Raw genomic sequence first — 18587 nt, forward strand, 5'->3', positions numbered from 1 at the left:
ACCCGGGGCTGCACCAGGGGCTGCAGGGGAATCTCTGCTCTGGCTCCTGGAGCAGCTCCTGCCCCTCCTTCTTCACTGACCCTGTGTCTGCAGAGCTGTTCCTCTCACACACTCTCACTCCTCTCTCCCTTCTGTGGGTGTGCAGCAGTTTTTATCCCAGAGGCACTGCTGCTGTCAGTGGCAGGCTCAGCCTTGGCCAGTGGCAGGTCTGTAGGGCTCTGTTGGGTATGGGGAAAGTACCTGACATCTCCTCACAGAAACCAGCTTTAGCTCCTCCTGCAACCAATATATGGACACATAAACTCAGTGCCCCATGCTCTGCTTTGGGCCCTGGGATGGTGAATTAATTCAGTGTGGTGTCATCCATGGTGGATCCAAGGTGAATGCCTATGCTGGGTTGTAGGAATGTGGCATTGGTACACCTGCTGTCTCTGCTTAGAGCTGGCTTGGGCCACACTGCCAGGCTGCTTCTGACCTGAGCAGGTTCCACAAGCAGGAGAGCTGTTTGCAGAGGGCCTAGAGCTAGCTTGCAGTTCCTTCCCTGGAAATAACTCACTTCAGCCCAGATGACCTGCCCTTGGAAAGCCTAGATGTGACGGTGAAGAAATAATATGCATCTTATTTGGTTCCTGTAGATATATCCAAGGACTAAAGTTAGTCCTCTTGGGGATTGCTATCATATCTTAAAGCTGTGTTCAACAGGGTGTCCAGCATTACTCTGAGGCATTGTTCTTTCAGTTGACAGGCATTCTTTACTCAAATATAGAAAAACTCTCATTTTGCCACCTTTGCATCCAGCTTAGCAAGCTGGTCTGATTGTTCTGTTAATTTCTTTATGATACACTGTCCTAATGTCTACAAATTTCAGTAGCTAAGCTGTCATACTTAATAACTGAGTGCCATGGTGACTTTGTTTACTGCTGTTGTATAGCACTCAATTTATCTAGTGACAGCCAGTACTGTGTGGAAATAGGTTGTACCAACCCTATCTTCTAAAAAATGACTCAATGATCTTACTGAGATCCCAGCAGTTCAATTGTACTGATCATTGTTAATCTCACACTGCTTAGTCTTTGTGATATTTGCCTCTTTGAATTTCTTTATCCAGGCAGAGATAAAACAGGTGCTCATCCATATTCATGGAGTTGTTCCTTTTCCAGCTGAACTCTTGAGTGGAAAATGCTAAAGATAAGTTTTTCCAAGTGAGTTAGATTGGATTGCTTAATCTGAAGAATGGTTGTTCTCCTTCTTCACTTGTTTTAGGTGAATCCATTGCTTGAAGCTTTTGGCAATGCCCAGACAGTGATGAATGACAACAGCAGCCGCTTTGGAAAATACATACAGCTGCGTTTCCAGAGAAATACAGGTAAAGTCAAGGGCAATTTTTAGCCTGAGGAGTGGTTAGGAACTGGAGGGAGTGGACTGAGTAGCCAAAACTTGTGGAGGGTAAAATTTTGGCATGTGCCTCCCTGTGGGAAGGGTGTGCAATTAAGTAAAATCTCACAGCAACCATTGTTGGATAGGACCTGCATAGGATTAGGCCTGGATTTGGACAGAGTGGGAGTACAGCAGGGATGTGGGGGTGAGAGTGCAGGGTAAATGTCAGTAATATTCTGTGATGCCAGAAGCCTTTGTTTCTGCTGAAGGAGGTGAACAGAAATCTCTAAGACCACAGGAAGCATGGAGAAGCCAATTTCCAGTGTACAGGGCAGCCTAGAGGGTCTTGCACACAAGAAAGTTAATTTAAACAATTCTGTGCTCCTGGCATCAAAGAAGAGATGTGGGACAGCCCAGGCAGCTTGATGTCCCCCAGAGTGAAGTTCCCCACCCTGTCACCTTTTTGTGTGCAGTGCAAGGTGCCAAGCTGAATGAGTACCTGTTAGAGAAGTCACGGGTGGTACGACAAGATACTGGGGAGAGGAATTTCCACATCTTCTACTACATGTTTGCTGGACTGTCTGCAGAGCAGAAGGAGATGTATGGGTTATTGGATCCTTCACTCTACAGGTGCGTCAAAGGCAGAACCTAGTTTAGTTTTTGTGATGTGTGGTGAAGGGGAAAACAGCATAATGGAGTTTTTTTCCTCTGCCCTGGGGTTTAATCTGTGGGTGAGTGGAAACTGGAGTGGGATCTGAATGGAGCTACATGAAGAGATACAGACCGTCATGGAAGCTGGGAGGTCAGGGGTCTCTGCTGCACTACCTTGGAAAAGTTTCTTTCCCCTCCTGGTGATCTGCTTGTGCCCATCAGGGATGACTGAGTTACAGTGCCGATTGTGTGACAGTTTTTATGGGATGTGCACTTTCTCAGGTACATAAGTGGACGATTTGGTACACAGGAAGTAGCTGAACACTGGAAGCTCAAATACCAAGAGGTTTGCAATGCCCTTGACATGGTGGGCTTCCAAGAACAGGTTAGTCCTGGGGCTGTTTCATTTCCATCTGTGCTTCCTGCAGCCACGGAGTTTCTTTGTAGCTCCTCTCTTGAAGCTCAGACCTATTTCCTTCCTCTAGATTCTCCGTGTTACTTTCAGACCACCTGAGTCTTCCAGACTTTGTGGAGAGCTTTTTCCCACAGGTTGCCTGTGCATCTTCCCTTAACCTCTCCAACTTCTGTGTCATCTGTGTTATACATGCTACATGCTAGTGGGTTTTTCAATCACCTTTCTTTTGTGTTTTAGGAGCAAGTGGACATGCAGGCTATCTTGGCTGGTGTGTTATCTCTGGGCAATGTGACCTTTGAGCCTGAGGAGAGCAATGGGTCTGTGAAGGTCAGTGAGGCCTCCCAGGGATGGCTGAAGGCTGCAGCGGTGAGTCACAAGAAATTTTGATTAAACCTTATGGGTATGATGCTCTTCCCCGCTGGCTGTGTGACTGCAGGAGCTGTTCCTGCCAGAGGATGTTTTCTGCCTCAGAATGTGAAAGTTTCTAAAGAACAAGATTTTTTTTGGAAATGTACAGTTTGACCCCATGACAGTATTTGTGTTCACTGCTATTCATACCCAGAGAGATACGTCTCAGCTTCTGTTTCTTGTCTTACATAGTCAGCATATACCTTGCTGACTTCATAAAACACAAGCTTTTTAAAACTAAATGTTTTATGTTAGTGAGTTTGATGGTGCCTTGGAGAAATTCAGGTGTGCAATATCTGCACATTAGTTCTGTGTTTTCATCAGATTTTGTCCAAGGATACCACCCTAAGTGCTGTCATTTTTTGTTGGTTATCTTGAATTAAGCTTTCTGTTATTTTGCATTAAGTTATCACAGATTAAGTATGTATTTCCCAGGACAATTCCATTTTTGTTAAATGGGATGGAGAAGTTATCCTGGTTTGTTAACAACACAGGACGGAAAAAATTAACATCCTTCTCCCCTTTCTATTTCTTTTCATTTTGACCTGTTTGAAATCCCAGCACCCTTGCTCTTTGGTTTCACTCCCATCTCTTTGCTTGTTTCCCTCCTACGCCATACCAGAAACAACCACCAACTTCTGTTCAGCAGCCAACTAACTTCTTTTTATCTTATTTCTGAAAACCTGCTCCTCATTTCTTGCCCACAGGAGGGGAATTCCTGTTAAACCACTGAGGGGTTCTGTGTGTCTGAGTTTCCTTTGTTTCCTGCCTCTTGTGTGGGTTCCTGTGACTCTGAAGCTCAGATGCTTCAGCACCTGCTCAGTCACCTCCGTGTGGTGCTGTTCAATAAGTCATTAAACTGCTCAGCAGGGACTGGCGTGGCTCCCAAAGAAGGTGAAAGGTGGCAGCACTGGAAGAGCAAAACAAAAAGTGTTTGGGAGTGGGTGTGTGAGGCTGGTCACTGCGGGGGTGGAGCAGATCAGAACCCACATCTGACTCTGGTGCCAGCAGTAGCACTCGCCTTACAGTGGGGCTCAAAGGCCTGAGCCTGAATCATGACCCCATTACACGCAGACAGACACAATCCCCACAAGCAGAGTAAGGGTTTACAACTGACTGTCCTCGTCTCTTTCCTGTTTCCCAGGGTCAGTTTGGAGTCCAGGAAGATGAGCTGTTAAAATGCCTGATTTGTACAACGTCAGTGACCCGAGGCGAGCAGATCCAGCGCTTTCACACCCAGCAGCAGGCAGAAGGTAGGAAACACAATGAATTGCAGATGTGCTGGCTAGAAAGACTGGATTTTGTGGAGGGGTATCCCCACACATGTGCAGCTTGTTGGGAACAAAGATGTCCTTCTGTGCCCCTTCATTCCTCTCACACAGAGGGAAGTATGTCAGTGTTTATCTGTTTAGTCACTTACTGACATGAAGGGCCATGAATGCTGCTTTTGTTTGGTCTCCAGGAGACTGCAGAGATTAAATGAGAAACCAAGGAATTAGCTTTGCTTTCTGCCTCAGTCCAGCCCAGAAAGAAACTCTGGATATTTGTGGAAAACGGGAAGGTTCTTGTTGCAGAGTGCTGGCAGTGTGCAGAGCTCTAGGTAATAGGTGGAGAAACAACCACAAGAGCAACGAGATGTCACAGTGTCAGAAATGGAGTGAAAAGAGTAAAATAGCAAGCACAAGGTGTTATTTTCCCTTTCAATAAAACAAGAAAATAATCTAAAATAATCTGTACCAAAAGGTTCATTTAAAAGGTAATTAAAAAGAGATTATTGCTTCAAATAAATGAGAAAAGAAAATGAAAATTAAGTGGGATTAGCTAGTTCTGTTTTACAAATTTCTCTAGACAATAAAGCATACATCTCTAATCATAAGTCATGTTAGTTTGGTCTCCTTCTTAGAATGTCGGCAAGCTTTCCATTGTGTCCTTTTCTTGACTACAGCATTTAAACACTTAGCAACTATGGGTTAGGAGGAAGAGAACCATCCAATTTTCCAAGCTTGGACTTGTCCCTTGGTTTAGCAGTGAGGGGATCCATACTCAGTGTATCTTCAGAGGGGAAAGCAAGTCTCTGGATATTCTAAAAAGTGGCATGACTCAAAAATGCCCTGGTATGGCATGACTGATCTTGTAGAAAGATTGTGAAGATTTTGAAATTAAAGAGCTGTTTTTAGAGCTCCCACTTGCAAAGGATGCAGACAATCCAATGTTTATCTGGTCTTTAGAGTAGCTTCATATAGCCATTGTTGCTGGAGGTGGATGTATCAAGCCAGCCTGTGTTGTGTGCCCTGCTCTCCTGTGGAGCCTGTCAGTGAGCTGCTGCTGTTCCCTCTGTGCAGATGCTCGGGACTCCATTGCAAAGGTGGCCTATGGCCGAGTGTTTGGCTGGATTGTTTGCAAGATCAATGAGCTGTTGGCTGAGAACGTGGATCCTGATGTGGAACTGAGGGAGATAGGTGAGTTCTGCCTGCCTTGCTCCTGTTCTGTTCTCAAATATGCGTCCCTCAGCCATGACGAAGGACAAGGCACAGCATGAGGTTTCACAGAGCTTGTGTGCTGGGATGCATTATCAGAGCAGTGATCCTGCCAGAGATAAGAGTCAGCATTATGAAGTCTGTAGGGCTTTGTTCAGCTCTGAGCAGTCAGTTGATCTGAAGTAACTCTGAGGCTGTTCTGGGGCAGTCTGGCTTAGCAGAGAAGCCAAGCTGGAGTGGGTCTTCTCTTAACTAACTCTTCAAGATGTGGAAGAGCTGCGGCTGGTGTCTCTCTTGGATGCCTTTTCCCTGTGCGACAACAGCTGTGTGATAAGAGATTTAGTTGTGTGTTGGTGTACACAGTAATCTGCAAGGATGGTCTGCAGGCTCCACTATGTGCTATTCTTCCCTTTTTTAGGCATCTTGGATATTTTTGGGTTTGAAAACTTTGCAGTGAATCGTTTTGAACAGCTTTGCATAAACTTGGCCAATGAGCAGCTGCAGCATTTCTTCAACCATGTAAGTTTGCTGGGGGTGACCTCACCTTGTGTTGTAGAGAAAGCAGAACACTGCTCCACCTGGCACATACAGGAAAGCTTGGGGAAAAACATATCTATTGCCTGTAAGGACAGAAATAGTGAATAGTGAAGCAAGATAGAGAGCAGCAACCTTTCCTGCTGGGGTAGGGGAGGCACTTGGACAGAAAAGGAGGAGGTAGAAGGATCAAGCAGTAATCAAAGTCATAATAGCAGGGACAGTTACACTCTGACAAGTGTTCCTGCTTTATGCACCAGCACCAGTGAGTGCCAGGGTTACAGAGAACCGTGGAGAGCAGCAGCCACATCTTGGACCTCTCATGCTGTGGCTGAGAGTGCCACACCCCCATCCTCTTGTTCAAGGCAGGAAGGAAGATGTTCAGGGTTGGTCTAGCCGAGTCTGGTGGGTGCTTCAACCTCTTTTTTCTTTATTTCAGCACATTTTCCAGCTGGAGCAGGCTGCCTATAAGGAAGAAGGGCTGCCTTGGGAGACTATCACATTCAACAATAATGAACCTATTCTGGTAAGTGAGAGGACTGACAGAATATAATTGGTCTGTCCAGCCAGGAGAAAAGTCTTGCTCTTTCGCTGGGGAGGAGATGCACCTGAGAAGAACCTCTGCAAAGGGTGGCAATGGTGAGAGGGGATGTCCTGCACTGCTTTATGTATGTGGCATGCATCTTCTTTCCTGCAGAATCTGCTCCTGGCCAAGCCACTTGGGCTGCTGTCTCTTCTGGATGAGCAGAGTGCATTCCCTCAGGTATGCATGAGACAAGAGGCAGGGAAAATATTCTGGGGGCTAAATATATCAATGCATATCTGGGCTACAAAGAAAGGTCTTGATCTGGAGCGCAGGATAAACAGAGATGTCCCCATGTGTGACTTGTGAGACAGGACATCCTGATCAGAGGCAGTCTAGTGGCATTGGCATCCCTGAGAAGAGTCAGAGAGAAGGTACAGCAGAAGACTACTGCACAGCCAAGGATACTTCCAACATTTTGTTTGAATTTTGTGTGTCCTCATCAGGCCTCTGTTGCAGCTCATGAAATCTGTTCTCTTGCAGGCAACTGATAAGACATTTGTGGATAAACTAAACAGCAGCTTTAAGGAGAGTTTACACTTTCAGCCAGCCCGAGGCCGTGTTTTGGGCTTCAGCATCATTCACTATGCTGGGAAAGTATGTACTGTTTGCAGGAAGAATGCTGTTGTACTGTATGTTGGAGGGGGAGGGAGTGTTGCCTGACAAATAAGGCTTTGATGTTGAGGAATGTGTGGTCTGAGGATGACACTAACAGAAGTGATGTGTTCCAGTGGATTGCCTCCTGAAATTCCCTGGGATTTATGTAAAAATTACCCTCAGGAAAGTGGGGCTACCTCTCAGAAATGTAGCAGATTTACAAGAATCTGCTGTTCTTCTAATCACCATTCTATTAGGACTCTAGTCCTAAAGTAGTACTTTATAAATTAAACTACTGTGTCCACTGTGCAGCACCAAAGGACAGGCTAAAGGCTTTTTCTTTACCTAATGGGTTCCAGAACAGAGCAGTGACTATTTTTTGCAAACGCCTGGGAACACTGTGTAAACAGCAGGGTAATTAATGTTTTGAAAGTGGAGGCAGTTATTTACACATTCACTGGTATCTAAGCAGCTTGAGATTTAGCATTATTGCATGTAACTTTACTGCCACCAGTATTGAAAGCATTGGTCCACATTAAATTGAATTGATCGGAGATAATTTTTGGAACAGGAGCAGATATGACAATCCAGGTCATTGTAACTTGCAGTTTAGTAATCTAATCTCAGCATTGTTGACTAAGTTACTATTTGTGACATCCATTATTACAAAAATTAACATTTAACATGTAAAAGGTGGATGTCTTGGTGTTATGCTGCACTCCTGTGATTCTGATGCCTCTGGCACGTGCATGGTTTGGTTCCTCAGGGCTGTCATCTGAATGGGGTGCATATGTGTTTGAAGAATTCGTGCGCAAGCCAGAGTACAGTCAGTTTAACTCATGGTCAGCTCCCAGCAGGCTGTGGAAGTGGCTTTTACAGCCAGCCTGTGTGCCCTGCTGTCCTTAGTGACCTGCTGCCCTTTCCCCAGGTACAATATGCTGCCAGGGGCTTTCTAGAGAAGAACAGAGACACCGTGCCAGCCAGCGTCCGTGGGCTATTCATCAACAGTGTCACCCCCTTGCTCAGTGTGCTGTTCACAGGCAAGTCCTCTGCACATCCAGCATGAGCCAGGACCCACCTTGGCAAGAGTTAAGTGTGGGCATGAGGCTCCTGTGTTTCCCAGAGTGTGTTTCACAGCTGGCAGCGCCAGGGGGACTCTGGGAATGCTGCAGCCTGCACTGGACCTGTCAGAGCAACGTGTTTATTCCCTGCCATGGAAAGCAAGGCAGGCGTATCCCCTTCCAGAGAATTAGCCACCCCTCAGATGCCTTCCCATCTTCTCCAAGGCCAGTGCAGGACTGTCTCCACAGGCCCTTTCTACACACTCTATTCTTGTCTAGAAATGAAGGTGGTCAAGATCATAGATTCTAAAAATGTAGCTTCACAGATTGTTAAAAAAAAAACTCTCAGGTCATGCATTATTTTTCTCCTACCACTATGTTTCCCTTTTCCAGTTATCAATAAGCCTTCAGATTCTCCAAGGCTTCTAATTAAATGAAAAATTTAGAGAAAGATCAAGTGGATATTTCCTTGGAAATTGGCTGGCTGAACACAGTGCTTCTGGTGTAGAAATTTTGTAATTTTTTGGTCCCATTCAGTCCATGCCACTTTCTGGGATTTACAAGAAACTGATGAATTTAATTTCTATTCTCCACTGTGTTTTTCAGCTACTGCTCAGGACTATCTTTCTTCATTACCATTTTTGCACTTACTGAAGGTACTTAGGTTTGTGTGTGAAGTGAGATTTGAATGTTTAGCCCTAGTGCATTGCAAAGGTACAAAATCAACTAATTGTCTCTGTTCTTCCAGCCACTGTCTCCAGGACAGGGACCCTAATGCCTCATGTGAAAGCCAAGGTATTGCACTTCAGGTCCACATTGCAATTGATAAATGTTACATGATAATTACTGTTTGAGAAACTGTCTGAAAAAGGGCATACAGAAGTTGGTTTAAGATAACAGCAGACAGCAATCAGCTTGTAACAGTTTCTCCTTTGTTTTTTACCATGTTTTGTGCTTGCTTCTCCCATTTATACATTTAGCTTGTCTTCCCTCCCATTACATCCATTCTCCCTCCTTTTTCGCCATCTGCTTTCCAGCAGTGCTCTTTGGCTGTCAATCAAGCACCTCTTTCTGGGGCTGATCCTTTGTTTTGGTCTGGTTTCAGGTCGTGCCAGGAGCAGATGACAAATTCAACAGCACGCGGAAGCAGTCTGCTGGAGCTCAGTTCCGGGTACGGTACTGCTGCCCTGAGGGGCCCCATGAGATGAAAGCAGTGATAATTTTATCACTGCACTGCTTCCAGAGTGCTAGGCGTGATTAAAGCAGACATTATGTAGACAGGGTTTTCCTGATGGCCAGGCAGGACTGATCATGGTGGGATGGGCCCAGTTGTTGCCAGAACCCAGGAACTTGCTGCGGGGTGAGAAAACAGTTCTTGCTGCAGGATATTGCACATGTGGCAGTGCTTTGGCTTGATGGACTGTTGATCTTCCTCTGCCCTTGGCAGCATTCCCTGATGGTGCTCATGGAGAGGATGTATTCTGCCAACCCACACTTTGTGCGCTGCATAAAGCCCAACAGCCAGAAGGAGCCAGGTGTGCTGGACAGCCAGGTGGTGCTGCTGCAGGTGAGCAAAAACAGTGTCCTTTACAGGGACTTCTGCCACATCTCAGTGGGAGGGCAGATTCCACCAAAAGGCTGTTAAAGGTGGCTCAGTTGAATCTCCCCTTGCAAGAGAAAGAGTGGCCACACTTTATATATGTGTAAAGATTCTGAGTACTTGGTTGTTTTTGTGACACAGACTGCTAGGTCCAGATTTTGCAGTCTTAGATCTCTCTCATTTCTTTTTCATGAATGCAATGAGATCTGCTTGTCAGGCGCTAGGATTCATCTTCGTATCTCCCCCTGGATGGGACTGGTACAGACAGTACTCTGGAAAAATTGCTTCCCAGAGGAGACTGTTCTCACCCATCAGCCAGGGCAACTCTGAATAGAAACCAAGATGGGATTGCTTTGATAGGATCTGAAATGCACTGATATGATTTTAGTTGGATATTCTGTCAGGTCTGAGGTATAGATGCCTTAAAGAATACTGAAAATGATTGGAAGAGTTCAGAAAACTCAGCATCCTCTTTAATGTATATAAGAAAGGATAGGATTAAGACGAAGTTCATCCATGCCTCAGAGTACTTCTGTGTCCAGATTTGGAAATATGAAGCTATCCTCTAAGGGACAGAAGCAAAGCAGTACCCATGGCTGGAAGGTGAAGTTATTTCAGTCACTGGTTTTTATGGTTTCCAACTTCTAACTCAGAGTGGTTAATCATCAGAGTCACAGGATTAGGTAATTTCAGTTCTTAACCAAAAAAACATTTTCAGAAAAGAACTTTTTCATTTTGAACTGGGGAAGTTTAGGGCCAAATGAAGTAATTTCTGCCTGCAAAGGAGCAAAACCAGTGTCATAATGACCTGTTTCTCTTTGTTTCTCTGATCCTCTTTGTGGTGCTGCTTCAGCTGAGGTACAATGGGCTGCTGGAGACAATCCGTATCCGAAGAGATGGTTTCTCCTGGAGACCCTCCTTTGAGGAATTTGCTGAAAGGTCTTTTAAAACCTCTGAATATTCCTTGTTAGATGGTATTTGGGAAATTACCCTGATAACCAGATATGGGCAATGAGTGAAAGAGTTTCTTCAAAGTTCATGTGGTCTGAGATCATGGGGTTGTTTGCTGTGGAGGCTGAGTGGGAAAGATAGTGATTTGTTGTTGTTTGCTGTCAGGGTGATAGGGATCAGCTCTGCCCATCAAGGATGTGGCTTTTATGTGTTTGTATTGGTTTGTTTTCCACAGATATGGAATTCTTCTAGTTAAACCTGGTGTCCCCCTCACAAAAGAAAGGTAGGAACATTAACTTTGTTGTGTGCAGTCTGGTTTGTTTTTCAGAGGCTTTTACCTGGAGTAGCGTAGGAAACTGAGTAAAAGGGACAGAAAAAAGAGGATGGGATTTTGTGGTGATGGGGAACACGGATCCCAGGCAAGGACATTTAATGTTTAAAAAGCATTTGGTACCATCATGAATTAAATCTTTCTTGAATTGTTATGTAGCAATTAAATTCAATTGTTGTAAAGTGTTGTTGTGCTGTGAAATGAAAAGTGACCCACGTATTTAATTTGGGAGTGACAATAATAGTCAAGGGTGTCCACTAAACTCAGCACGGCAGGCACTCAAGTACTGCTGTCAGGGTCCCTCTCCAGGCTTTTTCCTGATGGCCCATGGGAGAAGAGGATACAGACAATGCTGAACAGGCAGCCAGCACTCCCAGGCTAGAGAAGATATTTCTAAACCAAGAATTTTGTCTCTATACAGGCAAAATATGCCATCAGCACTTTTAGAACCTGACTGTTTACACACATAAACATCCTTCCAGCTCTGCAGAGGAGCAGGATTTTACCCTGCCAGTGTTTTCCTTCCTACATCTAGGGCAGCAGTTCCCCACCTCCTCTTCTCCACTTTCCCAGCCTCTCCTTCCTGCCAGTGTCAGCTGTGATTGATAGTGAGAATGAATCATGTAAAGAAGCCAGCTGAGGGTTTTTTTTTAAGTCATTTAAGAAAAGGGTTTGAATGATGTCCTGGAACAATTCTCTCCTGGCAGTAGCTCCTCCTGCCTTCACAGTGCTTCCTTGAACTTCCTGATGCTTCTGAATAGAAAGAATTTCAAACCCAGCTGAGGTCACAAGAGATTCTCATAGATGGGCGAGAGATTATTGTAAACAGGCGGTGTGTTTAGAGACACAAAAGTCATGGGATGCATTTCAGAAAAAAATCCTGCGGATATGGATTGTGGCACTGTGGAAGTTGGCCGAGATAGAAGGAAAAACACTTCTGCTTTCCTGTGTGAGATATTAGCAAAAAGTGCCACTATGATTTCACAGCCTGGATTAGCAGGAGAGAGAGTAAGCTGTCTGTGTGTTGCAGCTAGAGCTGCTTTCAGTTCCAAGTTTCAGGGAATCTTTCCGAGTGACCCAAATTTTATCACTGGAGTCTGCAAAATGAAACTGGAATTGGAAAACAGACTTTCTCCCAGAAGTCTTGCTGTGCTGACCTTGCAACTTGTGTCCTCCAAAGGGCTTGGAAACAGAATGAGGAAAAACACTTCTGAGAATAAAATAGGCTCTACAGAATTGCCTCCCAGGAAGTTGAAGTAAATCTGCCTCTGGGAACCCCTTTGCTGATGTTCTTCCCAAATGTGATCCTAGCTGTACCTCAAGGTGCATTGCAGACTGACAGCCAGTTTACTGACTGTTGGGAATTGCTGAGGCGCTTTATACCACTTTTTGCAACTAAAAATTTGTTGTTGGCTCTGGGTGGAAAATTATTTATTTCACTTTTTTCGTCTCTTTCAGCTGCTTGGAGATACTGCAAAGTACAGAGTTGAAAGGCTGGATTTGTGGGTAGGTGTGGATCACTGCTGTTGGGAATGGGAAGCCTAATATTTTACATGTGTAAGCTGTCACCTGGTTCTCTTTAGGGAGAATTCTGTGGTTGTAGGAATGGGCTCTTCAAAGGATGATGGATAAATGTTTAGGCAGTGTTTCTCACTGCATCTTTCTCTTCCAACTTCACAGAAAGTCTCGACTTTTCTTTAAATATTGGCATCAGGAACAGCTGGCAAAGTATGTGGAGCGACTGGAAAGAGCAGCAGTTATCATACAGAAAGGTGAGCACTGGGACAGGAGTTGATCTCAGACCAGGGGAAGGAAAGCCTTTTCTGCAGTCCCTGCTCCACCTTTGCAGAGGACAGAAGGGTAGGGCAGGTGCCATCTCTGTGTCAAGGCCCTGTGAAGTCAAAGTGCTTATTGCAAATGCCCTTATTCCCAGTGCTCATCCTGAATCAGGGAGAGCCCTCAGTGTCAGCCTTGGAAAGGGAAAATGTGTGCAGGAGAGCTGGGCTGAGCAGGGCATGCACATGATTTGGCTGTGTCCTGAAGTCTGGCTCACTGTCCTCTGGAGTAAGGATTGTTGGTGAGTTGTGTTGAACTGGGGAGAGGGAAATGAGTGAAGCAGATCTCATTGCTGTTTTCAGAGACAGGCAAAAGGGGTGAAATTTTGGTTTGGTTTTTTCTTTCCTTTCCATGCCAGTCCCTTCAGAGTGGCAGTGGGCAGATTGGTACTTCCCTTTGCACAGGCTACATGAGGACTGTGCATCCCGGAGGAGGAGGAGGCTGCTGTCACCCTGCTTAGCTCCCCTCTGTTACACTTCTCTTCTATATGGGTTGTTGCACTGCTGGAGCATCTGAGCAACTTCCAGCTGTGCACCAAAGAGTGTGACAAACATCAGATGGTCACAAGCTGTGCGCTGTTGTCATCTATGGGGAGGGTGTGTGGGTAGTGGGAAATGAGAGGGTGCAGCTTTCTTAAAAAACACTTCATGTGTTTTAATAACTGGTAGAGTAGGTGGGATCACACAATGTCTGCAATCCTCCTGGTGAGCCCTGCAAATGGCTGCTTATGGGAAAAGTTTTTCTGTGGGCTGGCGTCAAGGAAATCCTGTCTCTTTCATGGTGTCTAGAAGGACAGAGAGATGGATGGTTAACAGGCCTTTCTGTGAGGATTTCTTTTTAGGTATTCAGTGCCCTGGGATTACAGATGAGAGCTTAGATCTGTAATTTGATTTCTATAAATCTGTGATCTTGCAGCTTAGAGAGTAGAAGACAGCTCTCACAGGGTTTTGGCTGCCTGGTCACAGTAGAGTTTCCATTGCTCTTTATTAACATGATTCAGGTGTTGAGGGCTTTGTACTGGATGAAGGACTATCACCCAGTGTTCTTCCCTGAGAGAATTACAAAGGCATGAACAGCATCTTTTTCTAACCACAGCTTTTTTCTGAACAGTTTTTAGGGGATTCAGATGCAAGAAGAGTTTCCTAAAGCTGTTGGCTGAGCTGAGAGCTCAAGCACAGCAAGTTGTTCCCATTCACAGTGACCCAGAGCGTGTCCACTGGTGTGGTGATCACCTTGACGTGCTGTAAGCTCCAGGTCATGATGGCCTGCCCTGGGATGGGAATTCCATCAGTGTGGTGGGCAGGGAGCTGATGATGTTTCTGCTCTTTGGAAGTGTGGCATTGTCTGTGGGCAGCAGAAGCAGCATAATGAAGGTAATTTGCCTGGCTGTGCTGGAAGAAAGGCCAGGCTGTGGTTTTGCCACATAATCCATGCAGCAGAGCCTATCCCAGTCCTAGACCTGTGGAGAATAGATCTCATGGATCTTGGGATGCTTGAGTTCACCTACTTATTTCTTCTTGTTGCAGAAAGAAACTCCCTTCCAGTCCCCATGCCACGAAAGAGACGCCCTCAGTCTAGTCCTCATCCTTGTGATCAGTCACAGCAGCCACCAGTGCCTCGGCCACGCAGCAAACTGACAGAGGTAGCAATACTGGCTCTGCTGGGGGCCCTGAGCCAGGTGTGCTGGTTCCCTGCTCCATCCACCTTCTGCATGCACGTGTTCTGCATGCAGTCCCAAGAGAATGTTGTCATTCTTGTCATGAGAAGTGTGGGTCCTGTCCTGCTGTGGTTAGATAAAAAGCATGGTCAGGACCTTTGAGGAACTGAAAGCAGCCTTCAGTAGTTGGTGACTGATCTTCTCTTAAGGCACTCAGGAGTGGGGTCACCTGCTGAAGTGATCTCTTCAAATGTCCCCTGCCTTTGACTTTGCTTTCGTGCTGACTTTCCCTCTCTCCTTGCTTTCAGTCCACTCCTTTTGATAACTTCTTGAACCCTTCTGTGCCTCCTCCTGTTCTGGGAACTGAGGAACAGACTGGAGAAGAAGCAAAAATGAGGAAACTCAAGAGAGGAGCAACTCTCCGCTGGTTCACAGAGACACAGGCCCAGAAAGTCATGCAGGATGATGGAGCCTTTCCAAGCTGGCTGCAGGGGATGATCAGTCGGAGGTGAGTCCTCTGGACACAGTGACCACAGGTGGAAATCCATGTGTCCTTTGGACTGTGTAGGTTGGATTGGCCAGGAAGGAAGTGGAATGGAAATGGAAGTGACCAGCATAACTTTTCCCTTTTAATCTGTGAGCATCAAACCCTTCGGGGAAAGCTTGGGAGTCCCTGTCACAGGCTGTAAAAGCTGAAACTTTATGCAGGTCCATGGAAAGATCATGGAAACTCATAGTACATAAGTCCACTGGGTCCCTAAATACAGATCCTGTTTAGGGATGGGAGGCTTATAAAGTAATCAGAGAGGAAATATACACATGCACTTTCCCTGTTCTGGACCATTTGCAGAGACATGAAGATGAATTTTTGGGTGGATTCATTATAACTGTTTTTCGTATTTCAATATAGGTCAGGAGAAGACCCCAATTTACAGCAGGAGAATATAGAATTCAGCTTACTTTTATTTTAAATAGTATTAAGAGGGGCTTTAGTGAGTAGCTAATGGCAAAACTCTACCAAAGCCCTCTGATACAGGCAGAGGAAGGGTTTTTCTTGATACCTCTGTCTGTCTAAGGAGGATGCAGCATAGGTGGTATTTGCTTCTAGTTAGTCTGGGAGAGATAACCACTAAGTCCTTCTTTCTTATGGATCTGTTTGCAAGACTTTGTTTAAATGCTTGAACTTTTTCTACCTGGTCTGCCTCACACTTCTCTCTCTTGGCTAAGTCAAGCAGTGGCATAATCAGAGAGTGCTGATTATGCCAGTGCTCAGACAGGAGCGGGATGGCATTACAGTCTCACCTGTGTGCAAATTGATCTACGGTGCTTCACACTTGTTAACTGCCAATCTCCTGTAATTGGTGGGATTTCTTTGTCACTGTTGCTGCCATCTGAACAGCCTCATCATCTTGCTTTAGTTGGGTTTTTTTCTGTTGAAACTGCAATTCTCCTTCAGCCTTATTAGATCTATGTTCTTGGATTTTTTCAGCTTTTTTCTTTTTTGTTCTTGGATTTTTTCTTCGTTCTTGGATTTTTTTTTTGTCTCTTTACTCAGAGACATTACACAGCACATTAGCTTGGTAAAGAGCACTACACTAGCTCACAGCTCCCTGGTAACTGCATTTCTTTTAATTTTTTTACTATAGTTATTGTTGCCCTAACCTGTAATAATTCTTTTGTCCACAGATGAAAGAATGTAGGAGAGGAATTAGTGTCTGGAAGACAAAACTGTCTAAATTCGAGTATAGACTAGCCATGAGCACTGCACAGTGAAGGATGTGGCAGATCCTTCCCAAAGACAGTGGTGCTTAAGCAGACACTTAATTTTCACTCAGCAGTGTAAGCTCAGCCTCATGAAATGGAGCAGCCAGAGCAGCCCCAAATTGCCCTGGTGATTTGCAGTCACCTTTAGCCTGAAGCAAGGCACATGACAAGCACAAAGCAGAGCTCTCTCTGTTGGACAGAGAAGGGGAAGATCTCATTCCAGCAGGAAGTTTGGAAAGCCAGAGTGGGGTAATCCAAGCTGGTGTTTTTCCAAGGTGCTAGGCTTACCCAGTACCCCACAGCATCCTGACTTCTTCATCCCTGGACCATAGGAAGTGCACACATGCACAGATTCCTCATCTCAGTGGTGCTTTCTGACATGCTTGGTGCTGGAAGGCAGCTGTTGCTATTGCACAATCAAACCTGCTGGAGCAGATTTGGAGCAGCCCTGCTTGGAGAGGCTTTGGCTGAGAGTATGGTGCTTCATCAGCCTGTTAGTGCCTCCTGCACCACCAATCTGGGTCATGAGACCTGTTCTGTAGTCAGGAGCACATGGGGCAGATGCTGGGCTCCCTGGGACACTGCTGGGCTAGCACATGAGATAGGATGCGAATCCCAGCAGTGTGGCAAGGCAGCTGCTGGCTCTCTGCTGAAAAACTCTTTCCTGGTTCCAGGGAAGCTGAAAACTTGCTGATTGACAAGCCTTTGGGTTGCTTCCTTGTTCGGATCAGCCAGAGCCGGCCAGGCTACATCCTGACATACCGGTAGGTGATGGGCAGGGGAGGCTCAGGGGAGACATTATTGCTCTCTACAACTCCTGGCAGGAGCCTGCAGCTGGGTGGGGGTCAGCCTTTTCTTCCAGGCAGCTGGCCACAGGACAAAAAGACACAGCCTCAAGCTGTGACAGGGTAGGTTCAGGCTGAATGTCAGGAGGAATGTCTTCACAGAAAGGGATGTCAAGCACAGGAACAGGCTTGCCCAGGGCACTGGTGGAGTCACCATCCCTGGAGGTATTTAGAAGATGTGTAGATGTGGCACTTGGGGACATGGTTTAATGGTGGACTTGGCAGTGCTGTGTTAAGGGTTGAACTTGAAAATCTTGAAGGCTTTTCCATCCTAAGTGATTCTATGAAACTGAGCACTGCATGAAATTCTGTGCTCCTGGAATTCTACAGTCATAGAAGTCTTGAATTCTGTGATTCTATAAAACTGCTTGACTGGAAGACATTACCTGCTCCACAGAGGAGTCCAGTGAGGATCATGTTCAGCCTCTCCTGTACTGGGTGCCTCAGGGAGTTTGTAGTAGCAGCTGGGATACTGCAGAATCTGTCTCTTACTGAAAAAATAGACTTGTTTGTGGGTGGGATGCTGTGGCTCCAAGGGTAGAGGTCCTGCTTAGGCTGTACTCTGTGGCTGAGAGGGCAAACCAGGTTGGAAGGAGATTGCAGCACATGTTAGCGCCCAGCACATCTCCTGCCTCTGTGGTACCTGTTACTGAGGATCCTGATCACAACTGGCTTCTGGGGACCACGGGTGTGGGAAGCAGGAGCCAGGTTCTGACAGGCTGAGGCCCCCATGTTGTGACTGTTTCTGTCCATCCCTCTCCCCAGGGGCGAGGGGCGCTGCAGACACTACATGATCCAGGTGCAGCCCAACGCTCGCTATGTCATCCTGGGCGAGGCCCGGGCACACGCCTCGCTGACCGAGCTGGTGCGCTACCACCAGCACGTGGGCATCCAGCCCTTCATGGAGAGACTGACTGTCCCCTGTGGGCAGGTGAGTGCCCAGGGTCTCCAGGGGGAAAAGAGGATGGGGCGTGGTCTGTGCCTTGAGTGAGTGCTTAGAGACACTGCAGCAACATCTGTTTTGTGTTCCTGTTGAGGGGTGTTCCATTTTGGCCAAGCAGCTTGGCTACTTCTGCTTGTGCTGGGAAACGCTGCTAGCTGGGGAGTCCTGGGATAGGGGAGAGGCACTGGCAGGTGGGTGGCACTCCGCTGCCCCCTGAATGTCAGCAGTGGACACAGCTGGGTATTTCTCTTCATTGTACTGTTCAGTGTGTGTGAAGGGTCTGCAAACCACTGCTGAATCCACTCCTCCTTTCTCCAGAAAAGTAGTGAGAGCTTGAATTACAAAAATCTGGAGAACCTCACACTGAGTTCACCAGCAGACAAGGGGGAGACCCTTCCAGAGAAGCAGTCCTGCCCCTCCATGCCTTCCAGTGGCACACCTGCTCTGCAGTGGTTCAGGAGGACCAAGAACTTCCAAAACCAGCAGACCCCACAGAAGAGTGAAATAAAGCCTAGCTCTGGAGAGAGCAGCCAACGAGCCTTCCCTCGCCTCCGCTC

General features: G+C 46.3%; 1 protein-coding gene across 1 annotated transcript in view; it reads left to right on the forward strand.

The window, feature by feature from the left end:
* LOC106631991 (myosin-IIIb-like) overlaps nucleotides 1-18533 on the forward strand; it is a 23120-nt gene extending 4587 nt beyond the window's left edge. The window contains exons 3-26 of the mRNA XM_031063080.1: nucleotides 1264-1366; nucleotides 1851-2007; nucleotides 2311-2413; nucleotides 2681-2809; nucleotides 3996-4104; nucleotides 5194-5310; nucleotides 5747-5847; nucleotides 6302-6388; nucleotides 6560-6625; nucleotides 6929-7042; nucleotides 7971-8082; nucleotides 8852-8898; nucleotides 9209-9274; nucleotides 9551-9670; nucleotides 10557-10642; nucleotides 10890-10937; nucleotides 12444-12491; nucleotides 12666-12757; nucleotides 13932-14045; nucleotides 14348-14589; nucleotides 14787-14986; nucleotides 16917-17006; nucleotides 17853-18018; nucleotides 18462-18533. Coding sequence (XP_030918940.1) covers nucleotides 1264-1366; nucleotides 1851-2007; nucleotides 2311-2413; nucleotides 2681-2809; nucleotides 3996-4104; nucleotides 5194-5310; nucleotides 5747-5847; nucleotides 6302-6388; nucleotides 6560-6625; nucleotides 6929-7042; nucleotides 7971-8082; nucleotides 8852-8898; nucleotides 9209-9274; nucleotides 9551-9670; nucleotides 10557-10642; nucleotides 10890-10937; nucleotides 12444-12491; nucleotides 12666-12757; nucleotides 13932-14045; nucleotides 14348-14589; nucleotides 14787-14986; nucleotides 16917-17006; nucleotides 17853-18018; nucleotides 18462-18533 — 2589 coding nt within the window. The remainder of the gene's footprint in view (nucleotides 1-1263; nucleotides 1367-1850; nucleotides 2008-2310; nucleotides 2414-2680; nucleotides 2810-3995; nucleotides 4105-5193; nucleotides 5311-5746; nucleotides 5848-6301; nucleotides 6389-6559; nucleotides 6626-6928; nucleotides 7043-7970; nucleotides 8083-8851; nucleotides 8899-9208; nucleotides 9275-9550; nucleotides 9671-10556; nucleotides 10643-10889; nucleotides 10938-12443; nucleotides 12492-12665; nucleotides 12758-13931; nucleotides 14046-14347; nucleotides 14590-14786; nucleotides 14987-16916; nucleotides 17007-17852; nucleotides 18019-18461) is intronic.
* Nucleotides 18534-18587: the final 54 nt, after the last annotated feature.

The sequence above is a fragment of the Geospiza fortis genome, unplaced genomic scaffold (assembly GCF_000277835.1).
Source record: "Geospiza fortis unplaced genomic scaffold, GeoFor_1.0 scaffold174, whole genome shotgun sequence".
NCBI lineage: Eukaryota > Metazoa > Chordata > Aves > Passeriformes > Thraupidae > Geospiza > Geospiza fortis.